The 22657-nt window shown below is 29.4% G+C and overlaps 2 protein-coding genes and 1 long non-coding RNA gene across 3 annotated transcripts in view; all 3 read left to right on the forward strand.

The window, feature by feature from the left end:
* The window catches only part of LOC109605805 (FAD synthase), a 199285-nt gene that overhangs the window by 96220 nt on the left and 80408 nt on the right, over positions 1–22657 (forward strand). The window lies entirely within an intron of this gene.
* LOC126265762 (uncharacterized) overlaps positions 1–22657 on the forward strand; it is a 153263-nt gene that overhangs the window by 94274 nt on the left and 36332 nt on the right. The window contains exon 4 of the long non-coding RNA XR_007548237.1: positions 21448–21471. This is a non-coding gene — a long non-coding RNA (uncharacterized LOC126265762). The remainder of the gene's footprint in view (positions 1–21447; positions 21472–22657) is intronic.
* On the forward strand, positions 19624–20971 carry LOC126265761 (uncharacterized). The gene is made up of 5 exons (XM_049968287.1): positions 19624–19961; positions 20015–20249; positions 20320–20382; positions 20443–20589; positions 20641–20971. Exons 1-5 carry the CDS (start codon positions 19848–19850, stop codon positions 20829–20831), a joined length of 750 nt encoding a protein of 249 aa, XP_049824244.1. The 5' UTR covers positions 19624–19847; the 3' UTR covers positions 20832–20971.

Raw genomic sequence — 22657 nt, forward strand, 5'->3', positions numbered from 1 at the left:
AGGATCTTTAATATATTGAAATCTATCATTCAGAAAGGAAGTTTATTTTGATTCCCTTTTATACCATCTAAATCCATGTTGTACAGAAGTAAAAAGCACATGTCGCATAAAATAATTTGAAATTTTAGTTTTTATGACATATTCTAAAACTTTCGACAGAGTAGAAAGAATAAATAAAGGTCTAAGATTGTCAGGATCTTCAATACATTGAAATCTATCATTCAGGAAGGAAGTTTATTTTGATTCCCTTTTATACCGTCTAAACCCATATTGTACAGAAGTAAAAAGCACATGTCGCATAAAATAATTTGAAATTTTAGTTTTTATGGGTATTCTCAAACTTTCGACAGAGTAGAAAGAATAAATAAAGGTCTAAGATTGTCAGGATCTTCAATATATTGAAATCTATCATTCAGGAAGGAAGTTTATTTTGATTCCCTTTTATACCGTCTAAATCCATGTTGTACAGAAGTAAAAAGCACATGTCGCATAAAATAATTTGAAATTTTAGTTTTTATGACATATTCTAAAACTTTCGACAAAGTAGAAAGAATAAATAAAGGTCTAAGATTGTCAGGATCTTTAATATATTCAAATATATCGTTCAGGAAGGAAGTTTATATTGATTCCCTTTTATACCATCTAAATCCATGTTGGACAGAAGTAAAAAGCACATGTCGCATAAAATAATTTGAAATTTTAGTTTTTATGACATATTCTAAAACTTTCGACAGAGTAGAAAGAATAAATAAAGGTCTAAGATTGTCAGGATCTTCAATACATTGAAATCTATCATTCAGGAAGGAAGTTTATTTTGATTCCCTTTTATACCGTCTAAACCCATGTTGTACAGAAGTAAAAAGCACATGTCGCATAAAATAATTTGAAATTTTAGTTTTTATGGGTATTCTCAAACTTTCGACAGAGTAGAAAGAATAAATAAGGGTCTAAGGTTGTCAGGATCTTCAATATATTGAAATCTCATTCAGGAAGGAAGTTTATTTTGATTCCCTTTTATACCGTCTAAATTCAGGTTGTACAGAAGTAAAAAGCACATGTCGCATAAAATAATTTGAAATTTTAGTTTTTATAGCATATTCTAAAACCTTCGACAGAATAGAAAGAATAAATAAAGGTCTAAAATTGTCAGGATATTCAATACATTGAAATCTATCATTCAGGAAGGAAGCTTATTTTGATTTCCTTTTATACTGTCTAAATCTATGTTGGACAGAAGTAAAAAGCACATATCGCATAAAATAATTTTAAATTTCAGTTTTTATGATGTATTCTAAAACTTTCGACAGAGTAGAAAGAATAAATAAAGGTCTAAGATTGTCAGGTTCTTCAATATATTGAAATCTATCATTCAAGAAGGAAGTTTATTTTGATTCCCTTTTATACCGTCTAAATTCATGTTGTACAGAAGTAAAAAGCACATGTCGCATAAAATAATTTGAAATTTTAGTTTTTATGACATATTCTAAAACTTTCGACAGAGTAGAAAGAATAAATAAAGGTCTAAGGTTGTCAGGATCTTCAATATATTGAAATCTATCATTCAGGAAGGAAGTTTATTTTGATTCTCTTTTATACCATCTAAATTTATGGTGCGAAAGTTTATGTTTAGACATCTCTCTGGACAAAGTCATTTATTCAGATACAAGAGAATACCAATTTTGGATTGAATATTTTTTTCTATCTTTGTAGAATATTAATAAATATCAAATGTATATTTTGTTCTTGTTTGCTTTATTATATTTATGATTTCTACTTCAGTCGTGTCATAAAAATGCCCATTTAAAATCTGCACTAATGATCCAGGGACCGATAGAACAAGATGAAGATAGAGAAATACACACTGTGTCGATGGCACAAGAAAAAACCGGGCTTCGGATTTTTTTCGAAACTGGAATAAAGTAATTACCTAGGTTATTTCTCTGTTTTTATGCTCGGCTGAGCTGGAATAAATATTCACCGGGATCGTGTACAATAACTTACCGGACTTGTACCCATAAATTGGTCATCCCCGGTCCGGTCTCTCTCTCCCGTACCGGTGCGATGCCAGTACCCACAACCGTGGTACTAGCGCGATATTCACACGGACAGAATTCATTTTAATGCGGGCTGACTCATTACCGAGGCATTTATCCATTTAGCCCGCGGGTTGAATGCAGCGACGTGGAATCCAAACCGAAGACTTATTTTGCGACGTGTCGTGTTATTTGGGCAAACAATAAATACGTATTTAATGGGATCGATCATGCAAAACGTTGAAATTAACCCAGGTCAATTATGTAGTTTCATTTGAAAAATATGATTCGAGTTTTTCGTACTGGTTTTTCCCTTCTCCATCTTTCTCTGATGCTTTTCGCTTTGTGCAACGGTTCGTTAGCTCTATATACTGAAAATGTATTTGATGTAGATACACATCCGCTGTACCTACTCTCCTCTCTTTCAACTGATTGCTTTATGTTAGGTATTAAAATATTTACTTTAAATTTACCCCCGGTAATTTTGTAATTTACATCAGTTTTCTCTTTGTACATTCGTAAATAGGCATTCTTGATATAATTATAATTAAATTAAAACAAGGTTTATTTGAATTTGCGAAATGTAAATACATTTAAAAAGGTGTATGTTTTGAGAACAATAAATTACATATTGTCCTTTAAATCTTCCATTTAAATTTATGTTTTCTTATAATATGTTTAAAATACCCAAATTAATTTAATGTTTATTTAAATAAAACACATTGTACGAGTTCTATTCCTCGAATAAACTTATTAAATTAGGTTTTTCCAAATAAAAGTTTTCACAATTTTATATCTTTCTTAATATATCTGTGTCACAATTAAGTTTTATTGTTCCAGTTAGAGCAACACGTCTTTAAAGAGCCCAAATTAATTCCCTAAAGTGATATATAATCATTATAAATGATAATGTTAAACACTCATAAATATGCTGATGATACACATCTTTAAAAAGTCAAAATTAATTTATAATCTTTGCAGCTGATAATTCTGTTTAATAATTGAAATTAATTTATTTACTGATGACACATTGATTTATACAATATCTGTGATATGGAAACAAAAATTAGCTGTGATTTAAACAATATGCATTGATATAAATAAAATCAAATGAATTTTAATTGAAAATAGTATATTATTTTTAAATTTAATGTAATTTATGTTAAACATTGAAATTGATATCAAATATAGTTTGTAAGCACATAAAATATTTTAGATTAAAACCTGAAATGAAAATTTAAATAATCATTTTATATTACCATCATTTTATTTTAAAATATACAGTAATAAAAATAATAAATATGAGAAATGTTCTCAAGTAGCATAAGTAGCAACAACTTACCACAATTTTAACATGACAAATAATTTTTATCTTCACCAAAGCTTTATTGAAACTTGATGTGATTTTAAAAATTTTAAAATTGGTACTATGTTGACTTTTTTACTCATTTATTTATACTTTATTATTATTTTTAGAGGTACTAAACGTTAGTTATTATTTATTGATGTAAAACACATTGCAAGTATGTATTCACAGTCATTTCAAAATGAAGTAATTCAGTTGAATCCCGAAACTTTTCTCATGGATTTTACAATTTGGGCTCCGTTCCAAATAATCGTAAGCTCAACTTTACATTTTCCCCTTAACACATCTGTGTTGTTACCAGCTTGAGGTATGCCAATTATTCTGAAATACAATCCTTAGAAAATTGGCTTCTATCACCCAAAAAAAAACAATAATGCCAACGACATTTTGCAATCGTTGTTGCCAAGGTGCCGTGGTAATTTCCAATATTACCGACAAATTAGCCCAGATTTACGCTAATATCTTTTTTCAACCTCAAGATCATGATATAGCTAACTGGTGAAAGAACCATTTGCGTTTATAAAATTACACTAAATTGAATCAACGGTCGTAAATGGATGGAATGTCTGTAAATTAATTTACCAAAATGGATTTTTAATATAATCAATAACAGTTAATGGGGTCATAAAATGCTGAGTGAATGTTTTTTCCTTGTCTAACTACAGTTGTGATAATGTACGTTTTGGAGGTTACACTTAAGACATATATATGCATAAAAGTGACTTGTTTTAAAATAATTTTATATTGTTAATATGAAATATTCCTGATTTTAGAAATTAAACGTATGTTTTTTGTGAAAACTTCTTTAGCCGCGTTGGGCATTTTTTGGTAGAGAAATATTATGCGTTCGAATCATTGACTTGCTCATGACTGGCGCATGCGCAGTGTGCTGTGCGCCTTAGACACTTTTTGTATGGGAAAAATATCGTGCGTTAGCGTCACCAACATGCTTAGAGCACTATATCTGTAGCTATACAGTTGACTGTATATGATGAATCAAACTGTTCATTTCTTACTTTAGTTACTATAAGTCTATTGTATCTTTTTTAGAACAAAATGAAATAATTGAAAGTACAAAAAGTCTAGGTATTATTGAAATTAATGATTACAATGATGCAAACAATTAAAATAGTGTTAAAAATAAAGTACATTGAAATTTAAGTAAATACAAAAACTATCCATAAATAATATGATTGTATATTAATTGTTATTTCAATTGAATTGTATTTATATTTTATCATGATCTTGTACAGCCCGTAATATATTTAAATAATAAAAAAATAATATAAACATTAGGCTGTTTCAAAAAAACGGTCAATTTTTTTTCTTATTTATATCGAAAATCTTGTTGGAAATGGTAAAAAAAAGTTACAGCTCTTAATATTAATATTAAGAGGTGCCGCATCGTAAATTTTAATTTCCCGTTTAAATAACACGGGAACGGTGTTCTGTTGGATTTTGAAATTTTTTAACTCTCGTTAGAGATAATATTTCAAAATGATCAAAACAGATTTTTATAGAAAATTTAACGCTCTACAAAAAATGTCTCTTACAGTTTTTTGATATATTCATTTTTTCAAAAGTTATTTAACATTAAAGTTGTTTTGATTTAAAATTTTGACATTTTTCTCATTTTCTGACGCAATCATCAACTTTATGGGAAAATTTTATATGACATTTTTTGTAGAAAATTCAATTTTCTATCAGAGCTGTAACTTTTACAGTATTTTTTACCATTTCCAACAAGATTTTCGATATAAATAAGAAAAAAAAAATGTATATATACACCAAATATCGCGGGGGGTTAGTTTAGAAGGTAAATTTCCCAAATAATCGTTCAAGATCAGTTTTGAAATCGAGTGACCGGTTGTACATATTTTGGTTCCAATTACAATCGTTGTTTTTTATACCGTCAACAAAAGTGTGTTATATTAAGCCAAAATAAGGTATAATTGACATATATAAGACTTTTATATTTGGAAAATAATTCTTCAGAAGAAATTTGTCCTTAATTGACGGAATTTAAAAAAATATATATTTTATATTTATGGAGGATATCTTGATTTTTCTTGTGCAGTTTCAGCAACTGCACAAGGCATCTTCTTCAAAGGAACTCCCGGCCCAACGGCCACTTCCCCACACAAAACTGCCCACCAACCTTGACCCCGGCCTCCAATAATAATGAGCGATCAACGCGGACGCAAATCAAACGCTGACAAAAGAGTTGGCAAAACGTATGGCTTTCGTTGTAGTACATGGCGTTTAATTGGTAAAGGCGATCCCATCGGGTCCAGACCTACAAATCACAGCTGCGCAGAGGTCACGGCCGTTGTGATGCACCCGGTCACGGCTGTCGACTCCGAACGCCGTCGCATTTTTACACCTGCCCGTTCGGCATTTCGAGAAGATTGGACGCTGAAGAAACACCCGATAGACCAAAACTGCCCCCTTGATTTGTTGTCAACCGACGGTGCGGTCCTGTTATGACAGACGGACGTGTGCCAAAAAATGTTGGGAGACAGCAAGAAGAGCCTCGTTGCTTGGCATATTCCCACAGTAATCGAAACGGCATTCCATGACCGTTTCCATTGTCCCAATGCAACACGTGTTGCAGTCGTGGTGGTTTTAAAAAAAGAATCGTGGAAAAGGCGGCGTTATATTGATTACATGTATTTATAATTATTGCTAATTATAGTAGTTTCTAAACCAATATTAAATGGTTTTATAAGCGATGTGCACTTGGAGCATATGCGCGGCGCAATAATCTGAAAATATTTATGAATTTATACTAGTCGTAAAGCGGCAGATTATTGCGGTCAATTAGAAATGAGTTTTTCCAAGATTGATCCGTCGGCCGCGAATTTTTACCACTGCGGGACACTAATTAGATCGAAAAATAAAACTGTCCGACTCTAATTGCTCAATTATAATGTTATAATGGCATCTGCAACTAGAGATGAAACTGTTTCTATTAGGTCTAGCATCTGCCACGCCAGTTTCTCACCACTCCGCTTAATTGCTGAAACTGAGATTTTTATGTGACCGTGCCATTTATTACATTAGCGAAATAACGATAGTAATAATGTAAAACCTCTGTAATACACGATTAGGTTGATTTTATTGCGTTTTAAACTCCGGTTAGTTTAAGTTGAGAGAAGGACACGCCCCTAGAGATGCGCAGTGGCTTTAAATCTACAGTTTGCGCATATAATTATAGAGCCGATAAAAGTGAAAACTTAGAACTTTTAGTATTAATTCTGAAATTTCATAATGTTTGAATTAAATTGATCATCAATCTGGTTTTCACATTTATTGACACTCCGAGTAACAATTTTATGCATGTTTATTAGGCTGTTTAAAAAAAAATGGACAATTTTTTTTTCTTATTTATATCGAAAATCTTGTTGGAAATGGTAAACAAAATACTGTGAAAGTTACAGCTCTTAATATTAATATTAAGTGGTGCCGCATCGTAAATTTTAGTTTCCCGTTTAAATAACACAGGAACGGTTTTCTCTTGGATTTTGAAATTTTTTATCTCTCGTTAGAGATAATATTTCAAAATGATCAAAACAGATTTTTATAGAAAATTTAACGCTTTACAAAAAATGTCTCTTTCAGTTTTTTGATATATTCATTTTTTCAAAAGTTATTTAACATTAAAGTTGGATTGATTTAAAATTTTGACGTTTTTCTCATTTTCTGACGCAACCATCAACTTTATGGGAAAATTTTATATGACATTTTTTGTAGAGAGTTCATTATCCTATAATTTATCTCTGATAAAGTTTTTGATATTTTTCATAGATCATAAGTTACCTGCTGAAAACTAAAAATTTTATTAAATAAATGTTATTTTACTGCTTAAAATTAAGCATTTTATTTAAATAAATAGATTTTTACTAAAAAAATTGATTGTGTATTATAATCAGAGTAGTATATATCGTTACACTAACAAATTTTTACTATAATTTGGCAATTTTTTTCTGTATTGATTTATAACTAGCAATAAGTATTGTAATTGCCGTTCATTTTTCGTGAAACACTTATTGCTAGTTATAAGTGAATACAGAAAAAAATTGCCAAATTGTAGTAAAAGTCTGTTAGTGTAACGATATATACTACTTTGATTATAATAAACAATCAATTATTTTAGTAAAAATCTATTTATTTAAATAAAATGCTTAATTTTAAGCAGTAAAAAAACATTTATTTAATAAAATTTTTAGTTTTCTGCAGATAACTTATGATTTGTAAAAAATATCAAAAACTTTTTCGAAGATAAATTATAGGAAATTGAATTCTTTACAAAAAATGTCATATAAAATTTTCCCATAAAGTTGATGGTTGCGTCACAAAATGAGAAAAATGTCAAAATTTTAAATCAATCCAACTTTAATGTTAAATAACTTTTGAAAAAGTGAATATATCAAAAAACTGAAAGAGACATTTTTTGTATAGCGTTAAATTTTGTATAAAAATCTGTTTTGATCATTTTGAAATATTATCTCTAACCAGAGTTAAGCAGTTTCAAAATCCAAGAGAACACCTTTCCCATGTTATTTAAACGGGAATTTAAAATCTACGATGCGGCACCTTTTAATATTAATATTAAGAGCTGTAACTTTCACAGTATTTTTTTACCATTTCCAACAAGATTTTCGATATAAATAAGAAAAAAAAAATTGTCGATTTCCTTGAAAGTACATCAGAAATAAAGATGATCCTGAAAATCTCAAATATTTCTATATAGAGATTCCTTTCAGACGGCATTATCCTCTATGAACCCTCCACTTTCAAAACAGTAATAGATATTAGCTTCAAATTCATTTCCGGCTTAGCTGGAGGCCTTAAACGAAACCACTGCATTAGTAAAATTTTACCTGATTTCAAAATGCTCTCAAATATACAGCTGTAACTCACCCTCTAGTTCCGGGATTTTATTCTTAAGGTCTAGTTTTCGGGTACCTCTTGAAACTCCAGTAGACACATAGTTTGTTGGTCTAGTAACCGAGGTTACCTGCCTACTTTTTTCTTTTGTTTGAATAAATTAACAAAAGAAGGACGAGCATGTCGGTGACGCGAACTTATAAGATTTTCCCCTACCAAAAAGTGTTAGTTAGTAAGCATTATTTTGTTGAATTAAAATTTTTTTTATTTTAAAATTAGTCGTTAAAAATGAAAAATTACTTTTCCCAGTACCCAACATAACTGTTCATTTTATCAAACTGCAACAAAAAGAACTTTAATCATAATATAAAAGATATTGTAACGTACATGTTTCACATTTCTCTGAAATTCAGCAACAAATAACACATTTTTCCACCGCGGAAATGATAGCAATCCAGCAAAACGTGCATAAAAAGGAGGAACAATAAAAAACGAAATAAACAAAAGCCGCATTAAGGAATCACAACATTGTAAAATAAAATAGGAAATTTCGAAAGACCGAAAAACAATTTCGAGTTCCATATATCCTTTAATTTGCAGAATGTCCCTGAAAACAGAATAAAACGCAACGTAAAAATCTCATAAATATTTAAAACAAATTTTACACCATTGTGGAACTTGTATAGGGAACAGTATGCAAATACTCTCAATATTAAATCCGCTCGTAAAAATGTAATTTTAAACGCGCAAATCTCCTGAAATATTGACATTTAATTTAGACTGTTTATTACTGGAGTGGCTTGCCTGATTTAATACATTTTTTTTGTGTGTCGTTTTCTGGCCGGCGACACAGATGAAGAGGGTGGAAGAGAGAGACGGGGACCAATCGAAATTAAGTCGAAAATCTCGCCTCGAAATCCGTAATTGGATTAAACATTAAATCTTGTCGGCGAAAAGGCAACGCGGAGACTGAAGCCGAATAAATATTCATCTTCCTTCTTACCTTGTTTCTGTGACGCGGAAAAAATAAATTTATCGGTTTGATCCGTACCCCGGACCATAAGGGGAGGAATATGGCAAATATTGATGTAATCGATACGTTGATTTATGTTTTGTTGCTAACGAATGTGGCGCGGGGAAATTTTAAAGTCTAAAAGGAAACTCGTTACTTATTTACAAACTTTTTAACATGAAACACGACTTTCGAAACTTCAAACACTTGTTTATTTTATGGGATAATAAAAATTTATGACTTTAATGATTATAATTTTTTTATTTTTGAAGTAAAAACTTCTTTAGTTACCTTCCGCACTTTTTGGTAAGGTAATATTATGCGTTCGCGTCACCGACATGCTTATTTTAAAGAGGCAGTCAAAACTAGGCTTGACTTCTTCAGTTCCAACAACCAGAATATTTTTTTCATCCCATAAATTGATTGTAGATTATTGATACAAAATTATTAATTATAACAGAGACTATTTTGTTGAATACGGTATCTAACACACTTTAATAGACTATCGAATTGTCGGTCAATAGATAAAGTGGTTGGAAGCTGACTTCCATTCATAATTAGTACAGATTAGCCTCGTTTATGGCATGACAACTTATGTTGCATGTATTAGGGCCGTCTCTTTTAATGCCCAGTTTAATAGCAACGATGTTTGGTCAAGAAAATTTATGGAACATGTCCCTGTTGTGATTACTTCTCATATTAATGAAGTAGGTGTAGGAATTAATTAGACGGGATATTCACTGAACATGTGTGACGGCACGTACAAAAAACCACACCTCACCGTCTGAAAATAAGAAATACCTCGATTCAACTGTAAAAACAGCTTTTTATCTGCCCCACACAAGTTAATCTATAAATAAATCTTATCATTTATTTACTGAAACATCAAATTACTAATAAAATAAATTCAACCATTGCAATGCAACTTAAAACAGGCTATTTCATACATTGTATAGCTCGGTGTGTTCGACGATAACGCACGTGGAATCTGAATGGGCACTCTTCATAGGTGGCCCCAGATAGTCGATGGACGCCGATTATTTTATGCTGCTGCCATACGTACATCCGCGGTCCCCGATTTATTTATAGAGCGGGGGACAATATCGACCATCTTTTAATCTACAGCATCTACAAGAGTCGACCATTGTGCCCCGGTCGGTGGCATTGTTTGAGGAAAATTTGTTGGCATGTGGTCCGCACAACTTTTAAACAGTACCTACAAGATATTTTTTTTTATTTTTACTTGTCTTCAGTTTTGGTGCTATTATCGTACTTTTTTCTTGAGTACTCAGGGTTGATTGATGTTAATTTGGTTTGACGTGGAATATTATTTGATGGGTCGGTGACAGATTTATTTAAAGATGTTGCCACGAATGTAGAACAACCTGTTTTCAGATGTTCAGAAGATTAAACTGATAAATTTTCATTTGAGGGCAATATCAATACAAAAAAATATAGTAACTTAAGTAAGAAATGAAAATGTTTGATTCAAATTTATCTAAGTATCGCGTAAAAGCGGCATCGATTGTCGTTTTATGTTTTGTAGTACTGAGTTTTCGATCACTGGACATATTTAAATTTATCACTAAATTCATTCAATTTACTTATAAGATATACACAGCACTATATGTCAACTGTATGGGTACAGATATACTGTTATAAGCATGTCGGTGACGTGAACGCACGAGATTTCACCCATCCAAAAAGTGTCTAAGGCGCACAGCACTCTGCAGTCTAATATATATTTGGCATATATATTAGACTGTGTCAAAAAAGTCGACAATTTTTTTTTCTTATTTATATCGAAAATCTTGTTGGAAATGGTAAAAAATTTTTCTTATTTTTTGACGCAACCATCAGCTTATGGGAAAATTTTAAATGACATTTTTTGTAGAGAATTCAATTTTCTATAATTTATCTCCGAAAAAGTTTTTGATATTTTTTACAAATCATAAGTTATCAGCAGAAAACCAAAAATTTTATTAAATAAATATTATTTTACTGCTTAAAATTAAGCATTTTATTTAAATAAATAGATTTTTACTAAAAAAATTGATTATTTATTATAATCAAAGTAGTATATATCGTTACACTAACAGACTTTTACTAAAATTTAGCAATTTTTTTCTGTATTCACTTATAACTAGAAATAAGTGTTTCACGAAAAATGAAGAGCAATTACAATACTTATTGCTAGTTATAAGTCAATACAGAAAAAAATTGCCAAATTGTAGTAAAAGTCTGTTAGTATAACGATATATACTACTTTGATTATAATAAACAATCAATTTTTTTAGTAAAAATCTACTTATTTAAATAAAATGCTTAATTTTAAGCAGTAAAATAACATTTATTTAATAAAATTTTTAGTTTTCTGCAGATAACTTATGATCTGTAAAAAATATCAAAAACTTTTTCGGAGATAAATTATAGGAAATTGAATTCTCTACAAAAAATGTCATATAAAATTTTCCCATAAAGTTGATGGTTGCGTCAGAAAATGAGAAAAATGTCAAAATTTTAAATCAATCCAACTTTAATGTTAAATAACTTTTGAAAAAATGAATATATCAAAAAACTGTAAGAGACATTTTTTGTAGAGCGTTAAATTTTCTATAAAAATCTGTTTTGATCATTTTGAAATATTATCTCTAACGAGAGCTAAAAAATTTCAAAATCCAAGAGAACACCGTTCCTGTGTTATTTAAACAGGAAATTAAAATGTATAATGCTGCACCTCTTAATATTAATATTAAGGGCTATAACTTGTACAGCATTTTTTTACCATTTCCAACAAGATTTTCGATATAAATAAGAAAAAAAAAATTGTCGATTTTTTTGAAACAGTCTAATATATATATATATATATATATATATATATATATATATATATGGTAACAGTTCAAAACAGTAAAAGATATTAGCGTCATACTCATTTCCGGTTTAGCTGGAGGCCTTTAACGAAACCACTGCATTAGTAAAATTTTACCTTATTTTAAAAATGCTCTCAAATGTACAACTGTAACTCATCCTCTAGTTCCGGGATTTTATTCTTAAGGTCTAGTTTTCGGGTACCTCTTGAAACACCGGCAGACACATAGATTGTTGTTCTAGTAACCGAGGTTACCAGCCAAATCAACAACTTTTTTCTTTTGTCTGAATTTATTAACAAAAGAAGGAAGTGCATGTCGGTGACGCGAACCTATAAGATTTTCTCCTACCAAAAAGTGCCCAACGCGGCTAAAGAAGTTGTCACTTCAAAAATCAATTTGAAACCTATAAAACATGTAATACATAGTATTATACAATCAATATTATAAATTTCACATTAACACACCTACATCAGTAATATGAGAAGTAATCATAAGGACGACATGTTCCATGAATATCCTTCACCAACTGCCATTAAAAGAGACGAACCTAATACATGCAATACAAGTTGATTTGCCATAAACGAGACTAATCTGAACTAATTATAATTGGAACTCAGCTTCCAACAAGTTTATCTATTGCCCCACAACTTGATACTCTGGTCTTAAGTTCGTATCACGTTAAACTGTTCTGGCCACCAAATAAACCTTTACCCCAGAGGAAAACGATACCGCCTACCATTGTTGCAATTACAATAAACTTGTGCATATGTGCCACATTTTTTTTTTTGTAATTCCAAACAAACAAAAACAAACTTTCCTTCCCCAGATTGGGGCACATCCATTCGACTGAATTACACGCGCACCCCGAAATTGATAAATGACACAGTCAGTTTATCTTGAATGGAATTTGTTTGTTAAAATTTTATCCCGACATCCACTTCCTATGCACAATGATATTTACGTATTTCATCCGTGACCCAGTTCTGTGCCGTGTCGTAATTTTAAATTATAAATTTTCCTTTGCACCGGCGCAATTTCCACATAAAATGTGTTTCAAAGTGGATTTCGTAATCAAAAATTGTGTTTGTGTATGAAAATAAACGCGCATTTTCGCCGGGTGCGTCGACGACTAGTCAAAGAAAACGAGTCCTGATGGAAATTGCAATTTTCATATAGGTAATTTTCTTTACTACTTATGATCTAATATGCATCGACGTCGTCCTTTGATACGTACTTCTTTGAATCATAATTTAGTTCGAGCAATTTTCGGTTTAAGAAAGTTATGTGTGAAAAACGGGCGTCAATTCTGAGTACTTTTGTTGTCATCGGAGCGGCTCAACTTGTTCGTTTCTTCTGAGAAAGAGGTGTAATAATTAAAAACTCTTTCGATAAGTGAAAAAGAAATAAATTTAACTAAAGTAAAAAAGGGGATACCTTACCTATTTTCAATTGCAGGATACGATGGTGCTGAAAAATTTTCAAAAACTGCGACAAAATTCTTTTTTGTTGTCATATTTCCAAATTTAGACGCTTAGTTTCATATAATATTCAGGTGATTAGGTGTTAAGTTAACTGTTTCTAACATTGTAAAATTTATTCAGCTTAAACTACAGGTGAAATTTGTGTTTAAATAGTTAAATAAGAGATTCGTACATTTTTTCTAATATTTGTTGACACTGTCGTATTATTTACACATTACTATAAAAAAGTAGTTGTCAAACATAATCTTAATTTGGTACTCATATAGATTACTGATCCACTGACTTTCTGTACGAATTTTTATATAAAATTGATGTTTTATCTATTTTACTTTTGCTGAATACGATAGTGGTTAAAAATTTGAAAAACTGCGACAAAATTTTTTTTTCTTGAGTTATATTTTCATATTTAGACGCTTAGTTTTGTATAACATTCAGGTGATTAAGTGTTACGTGTTATTTTAGGACGAAGTTAACTGTTTCCAACATTGTAAAATTTATTCACCTGAAACTACAGGTGGAATTTGTGTCTAAATAGTTAAATAAGGGATCCGTCTAAAAAATGGAAAAAGTTATACATATTTTGATACATTTTTTCTAATATTTGTTGACACCATCGTATTATTTATACATTACTATAAAAAAGTAGTTGTCAGACATAATCTTAATTTGGTACTCGTATAGATTACTGACCCACTGACTTTCTGTACGAATTTTTATATAAAATTAATGTTTTATCTATTTTACATTTGCTGAATACGATTGTGGTGAAAAATTTTGAAAAACTGCGACAAAATTCTTTTTTCTCGAGTCATATTTCCATATTTAGACGCTTAGTTTCATATAACATTCAGGTGATTAGGTGTTACGTGTCATTTTAAGACGAAGTTAACTGTTTCCAACATTGTAAAATTTATTCACCTGAAACTACAGGTGGAATTTGTGTCTAAATAGTTAAATAAGGGATCCGTCTAAAAAATGGAAAAAGTTATACATATTTTGATACATTTTTTCTAATATTTGTTGACACCATCGTATTATTTATACATTACTATAAAAAAGTAGTTGTCAGACATAATCTTAATTTGGTACTCATATAGATTACTGACCCACTGACTTTCTGTACGAATTTTTATATAAAATTAATGTTTTATCTATTTTACATTTGCTGAATACGATTGTGGTGAAAAATTTTGAAAAACTGCGACAAAATTCTTTTTTCTCGAGTCATATTTCCATATTTAGACGCTTAGTTTCGTATAACATTCAGGTGATTAGATGTTACATGTTATTTTAGGACGAAGTTAACTATTTCTAACATTATAAAATTTATTCAGCTAAATAATTAAATAAGGGATCCGTCTAAAAAATGAAAAAAGTTATACATATTTTGGTACATTTTTTCTAATATTTGTTGACACCATCGTATTATTTATACATTATTATAAAAAAGTAGTTGTCAGACATAATCTTAATTTGGTACTCATATAGATTACTGACCCACTGACTTTCTGTACGAATTTTTATATAAAATTAATGTTTTATCTATTTTACATTTGCTGAATACGATTGTGGTGAAAAATTTTGAAAAACTACGACAAAATTCTTTTTTCTCGAGTCATATTTCCATATTTAGACGCTTAGTTTCATATAACATTCAGGTGACTAGATGTTACGTGTTATTTTAGGACGAAGTTAACTGTTTTTAACATGATAAAATTTATTCAGCTGAAACTACAGATGGAATTTGTATTTAAATAATTAAATAAGGGATCCGTCTAAAAAATGAAAAAAGTTATGCATATTTTGGTACATTTTTTCTAATATTTGTTGACACCATCGTATTATTTATACATTACTATAAAAAAGTAGTTGTCACACATAATATTAATTTGGTACTCATATATATTACTGACCCACTGACTTTCTGTACGAATTCTTATATAAAATTAATGTTTTATCTATTTTACATTTGCTGAATACGATTGTGGTGAAAAATTTTGAAAAACTGCGACAAAATTCTTTTTTCTTGAGTCATATTTCCAAATTTAGACGCTTAGTTTCGTATAACATTCAGGTGATTAGATGTTACATGTTATTTTAGGACGAAGTTAACTGTTTCTAACATTATAAAATTTATTCAGCTGAAACTACAGATGGAATTTGTATTTAAATAATTAAATAAGTGATCCGTCTAAAAAATGAAAAAAGTTATACATATTTTGGTACATTTTTTCTAATATTTGTTGACACCATCGTATTATTTATACATTACTATAAAAAAGTAGTTGTCAGACATAATCTTAATTTGGTACTCATATAGATTACTGACCCACTGACGTTCTGTACGAATTTTTGTATAAAATTAATGTTTTACCTATTTTACATTTGCTGAATACGATGGTGGTGAAAAATTTTGAAAAATTGCGACAAAATTTTTTTTTCTCGAGTCATATTTCCATATTTAGACGCTTAGTTTCGTATAACATTCAGGTGATTAGATGTTACATGTTATTTTAGGACGAAGTTAACTATTTCTAACATTATAAAATTTATTCAGCTGAAACTACAGATGGAATTTGTATTTAAATAATTAAATAAGGGATCAGTCTAAAAAACGAAAAAAAGTTATACATATTTTGGTACATTTTTTCTAATATTTGTTGACACCATCGTATTATTTATACATTATTATAAAAAAGTAGTTGTCAGACATAATCTTAATTTGGTACTCATATAGATTACTGATCCACTGACTTTCTGTACGAATTTTTATATAAAATTAATGTTTTATCTATTTTACATTTGCTGAATACGATTGTGGTGAAAAATTTTGAAAAACTACGACAAAATTCTTTTTTCTCGAGTCATATTTCCATATTTAGACGCTTAGTTTCATATAACATTCAGGTGACTAGATGTTACGTGTTATTTTAGGACGAAGTTAACTGTTTCTAACATTATAAAATTTATTCAGCTGAAACTACAGATGGAATTTGTATTTAAATAGTTAAATAAGGGATCCGTCTAAAAAATGAAAAAAGTTATGCATATTTTGGTACATTTTTTCTAATATTTGTTGACACCATCGTATTATTTATACATTACTATAAAAAAGTAGTTGTCACACATAATATTAATTTGGTACTCATATATATTACTGACCCACTGACTTTCTGTACGAATTCTTATATAAAATTAATGTTTTATCTATTTTACATTTGCTGAATACGATTGTGGTGAAAAATTTTGAAAAACTGCGACAAAATTCTTTTTTCTTGAGTCATATTTCCAAATTTAGACGCTTAGTTTCGTATAACATTCAGGTGATTAGATGTTACATGTTATTTTAGGACGAAGTTAACTGTTTCTAACATTATAAAATTTATTCAGCTGAAACTACAGATGGAATTTGTATTTAAATAATTAAATAAGTGATCCGTCTAAAAAATGAAAAAGGTTATACATATTTTGGTACATTTTTTCTAATATTTGTTGACACCATCGTATTATTTATACATTACTATAAAAAAGTAGTTGTCAGACATAATCTTAATTTGGTACTCATATAGATTACTGACCCACTGACTTTCTGTACGAATTTTTGTATAAAATTAATGTTTTACCTATTTTACATTTGCTGAATACGATGGTGGTGAAAAATTTTGAAAAATTGCGACAAAATTTTTTTTTCTCGAGTCATATTTCCATATTTAGACGCTTAGTTTCGTATAACATTCAGGTGATTAGATGTTACATGTTATTTTAGGACGAAGTTAACTATTTCTAACATTATAAAATTTATTCAGCTGAAACTACAGATGGAATTTGTATTTAAATAATTAAATAAGGGATCAGTCTAAAAAACGAAAAAAAGTTATACATATTTTGGTACATTTTTTCTAATATTTGTTGACACCATCGTATTATTTATACATTATTATAAAAAAGTAGTTGTCAGACATAATCTTAATTTGGTATTCATATAGATTACTGATCCACTGACTTTCTGTACGAATTTTTATATAAAATTAATGTTTTATCTATTTTACATTTGCTGAATACGATTGTGGTGAAAAATTTTGAAAAACTACGACAAAATTCTTTTTTCTCGAGTCATATTTCCATATTTAGACGCTTAGTTTCATATAACATTCAGGTGACTAGATGTTACGTGTTATTTTAGGACGAAGTTAACTGTTTCTAACATTATAAAATTTATTCAGCTGAAACTACAGATGGAATTTGTATTTAAATAGTTAAATAAGGGATCCGTCTAAAAAATGAAAAAAGTTATGCATATTTTGGTACATTTTTTCTAATATTTGTTGACACCATCGTATTATTTATACATTACTATAAAAAAGTAGTTGTCACACATAATATTAATTTGGTACTCATATATATTACTGACCCACTGACTTTCTGTACGAATTCTTATATAAAATTAATGTTTTATCTATTTTACATTTGCTGAATACGATTGTGGTGAAAAATTTTGAAAAACTGCGACAAAATTCTTTTTTCTTGAGTCATATTTCCAAATTTAGACGCTTAGTTTCGTATAACATTCAGGTGATTAGATGTTACATGTTATTTTAGGACGAAGTTAACTGTTTCTAACATTATAAAATTTATTCAGCTGAAACTACAGATGGAATTTGTATTTAAATAATTAAATAAGTGATCCGTCTAAAAAATGAAAAAAGTTATACATATTTTGGTACATTTTTTCTAATATTTGTTGACACCATCGTATTATTTATACATTTCTATAAAAAAGTAGTTGTCAGACATAATCTTAATTTGGTACTCATATAGATTACTGACCCACTGACTTTCTGTACGAATTTTTGTATAAAATTAATGTTTTACCTATTTTACATTTGCTGAATACGATTGTGGTGAAAAATTTTGAAAAATTGCGACAAAATTCTTTTTTCTTGGGTCATATTTCCACATTTAGACGCTTAGTTTTGTATAACATTCTGGTAATTAGGTGTTACGTGTTATTTTAGGACGAAGTTAACTGTTTTTAACATGATAAAATTTATTCAGCTGAAACTACAGTTGGAATTTGTATTTAAATAGTTAAATAAGGGATCCGTCTACAGAATGAAAAAAGTTATACATATTTGAGTACATTTTTTCTAATATTTGTTGACACCATCGTATTATTTATACTTTACTATAAAAAGTAGTTGTCAGAGATAATCTTAATCCAAAAGTCATATAGATTACTGACTCCTGATTTTCTGTACGAATTTTTATATAAAATTAATGTTTTATCTATTTTACATTTGCTGAATACGATTGTGTCGAAAAATTTTGAAAAACTGCGACAAAATTCTTTTTTCTTGAATGATATTTCCATATTTAAACGCTTAGTTTCATATAACATTCAGGTGATTAGATGTTACGTGTTATTTTAGGACGAAGTTAACTGTTTTTAACATTGTAAAATTTATAAACAAATAATATTTGTTGACACCATCATGGAATCTATAAATTACTATACAAAAGTGGTTGTCAGAGTTAATCTTAATCCGGCAACTGTAAAGATTACTGACCTACTGACCTTCCGCCATAATTTTTATATTACAAATGATGCTTTAACTATTTTATAGTTGCTGAATACGATGATAAATTTAGATGCTTAATTTCTCAAAACTTTCATGTGATTAGGTGTTAAGTGATACTTTACGACGAACTTAATTGTTTTAACATTATAATATTTATTCAGCTGAAACAACGGGTTGTATTTGTGTTTACGTATTAAAATATTTTTAATGAATATTTAAATTTATTAAAATTTAAAGGTATTTAGTATGTAACATCTGTACTACAAATAATTAAAATAACATAATTCAATTTAATTTTGAACAGATTAAATAATCATTGATGTTTTATTCATTGGCAACAACCTTAAATATTTTTTAAATTTCAATGTTTTTCTAATAAAACATAATAATTGAATTAACTAAAAAAAACCTGAAAACTAAAAATTATTTAGTCGATAACTTGTACAGGTATTTACTTTCGTTTTTTATTAAAACCAACCCGAGATGGAGTTATTAGCGGTGCAATCAAATCGCAACGGTCGCTCCGACATCGCGCCGGTCTGCTCATTGGACACACCCCCGACACGTGAGTGTGACTTGCGTTTTTTTATTCCTTAAGAAATAGTGAAGTGCAATGCAAAAGTCCAGGAAATCACATTTCACGGACGCCGACTGTCATACTCTCATCGATTTAGTGACAAATTATAAAAATATGGTTCAACCCACGGGAGTATCGTTCAATGAAAGGGTGAGGTTACGGTATTAACAGTCGGAATTTGTTTGTTACTGATTGTTTTCCAGATTCAAGCCTGGAATGAAATTACTCGGCTTTATAATGAACGTGTTAGGGTGCCGAGAACTACGAAACAACTGAAATGCAAATTGTACTGTTTGAAGAAGGACGTCTCTATATATGAAGTAACGAAGAAGTTTGGCCATCGTAATCCGATGAAACCTTCAACTCTGGTGTTGATTGACAAAATAAAGCGTATTAACTCCGTACTGAAGGAAGATTCTGACGGTAATACAAAAGAAAGTAAGTGTATTGTAATAACTAATGAACTGATTACATAGTGAGGGACATATTTCATAAAAATATATTTTAGAAATAATGAGGAACATTCCTTTCAACTTCAATAACAAGTCCAACGTTTGTTTCGTAAAAGGAGGTGAGTACCTACTTACATTAATGACGGGCGAAAATATTCAACAACAAAAAAAATATTTAGAACCAATAGAGGACAATTTTGAGATTGTTGCGGATGACAATGTTCCGGAAACCGTAGAAATAAACAATGAAACTGACAATAATGTATCAACTTCCAACGATCCTTTTACGGAATCGTTTGAAATATTGCCACCTCAAGGCACTTACGGTAAGAGATGTTAATAAAATTTTTCCCATTAATATGTTAATGTGTTTTTAGATTGGTCTGAGGTACACAGGCATAACGTGTTTAAAGAAGAAATGATGAAGAGGGAAGAGGCCCTGCATTCTAAAAAATTCGAAATGGAAAAAATTTTGAATGAAGAAAAAATTAAAAATTTGAGGTTACAGAATGATAAGCTGTTATTGGAAATAACTCTATTAAAAAAGAAATTGTGTACACACTCCTAAAGTACAAATAAGTTCTATATACAAATCGATGGCAGTTTATTTTAAAATAACTTATTTAAAAAATCATTTTCTAAAATATTTGCCAACTGTCTATGACAGTGATTTGTAAATTAATTTAGAATTAGAATCCTAGGTTTATTTTTAAATGTACAATTAATTTGAAATTTAAATTAAATTTAGTTTTTATTAAAAATTATTAACGTTATACAATATTTTTTAAATAACACTAAATAATTAAATTCACTACATTTATATTCCGAATAATTCAAATGGTTTGATTATTATCTGAAAATTTTAATAAAAACTGAATTTAAAATTAATTTAAATATTTATTTTTTGTAAAAAATTCAGGAAAATCAGTTTCTGTTTTCACTTTAATATAATAAATATTTTCAATATATAGTGTTTCGTTTTAATTTTATATTTATACTGAAAAATTAATATATAATATACGGTAAGGGGGTGAAAGTTCCCCTAATATTTTTTAAATGGATCATTTTGTGTAACCTAACCTAACCTAACGTAACTAATTTTAACATGTGTGACTAACAAATAATTTTTTATAAAAAGGATGGTTTTACCTCATTTAAAAAGTATTTTTGATTCTTTTTTTCAGTGATATTTTGGTGGCTATAATCGGGTGAGTAGTTACTGAGTTTTGTTAATTAAATAAAGATCTTTGTGTTTATAACTAAAAAATTCGATTTTCAAACAAAATAAGTCAAAATCAACACAACAAAAGGCAGTTTCAGTATCTTGTACTGAATTTTTAGTTATTTAGTTATCAGGGGACTTTTTACAAATTCTATGTATAATATTATATAGTAAAATATAAATTTACATAAAGTTCATTGGAACCAATTTATTCAAGTAAAAATGGATTATTTATTTATGTTTTTAAAATAAAATAATCGGGCTTTAAAACGTTTGCAGTCTTTAAAGATTAACAAATTCAATAAAACTGTTTTTTTCCAATAAATCTCTCAGAGTTTAATTAAAATTAAATTTACTTTGCAAACAATTCGAATCGTTTTATTATTATTGGAAAATTTTAATAAAAATAGAATTTAAAATTAATTTAAATATTTATTTTAAGCATAATATATAAAGTAAAAATATCATATGAAAGGTCAGGTTCTCTCTTAAAATGTATTGTTGTACGTTTATTTATAATAAACATTATATTATTTTAATATCTGACGTTTTTAAACATAGAAAATATATTCCTGTATTTTATAAAAATAAAGCACAAAGGGAAATGTTATTATTAAATATTTTATTTTCATAGTTACACTTTAGTCATCTTCTTTAAAAAAAAACACGCACCTTTTGCGGTAAATTGTGGATATGGGACAGTAAACAATCGGTTCGACTTGTGGAGATGTTAAAAAACACGCCGACGGCCCTTAATCGAGCGGAATAGTCCCGCACAACCCACGTCTGGGGGATAATGCGGCCCATCCACGTAAAAGGCCATTTCGGCGGCGGCGGCGGCGGCAGCGTCGGTGGCGGCGGCACGCCAGTTGTCGACACGGCACGGGGCTCTTGGGGCCCCGATCTCCTGTCTGCTTTTTAGCGTGTTGCCGCCCGACAGCTTACCCGTCGTGATTTGGGCATTAAGCCGATGCAATTGGCCATATCAACCCCGCCGCAGGGATGATCTGAATCTAAATTTTTCTGATGTTTTCCATTGATATCGTCCTTTATGCAGATGCGTTTGATGTTTACGTATCCTTTTGTTCTTATGTCTTTTTTGCACACTTTTGTTTAAGATGTAATTGTTTTAATGTTTGATTTCAATATTAATTAATTTCTGGACAAAGACA

This window comes from Aethina tumida, chromosome 5 (assembly GCF_024364675.1).
Source record: "Aethina tumida isolate Nest 87 chromosome 5, icAetTumi1.1, whole genome shotgun sequence".
Lineage (NCBI taxonomy): Eukaryota > Metazoa > Arthropoda > Insecta > Coleoptera > Nitidulidae > Aethina > Aethina tumida.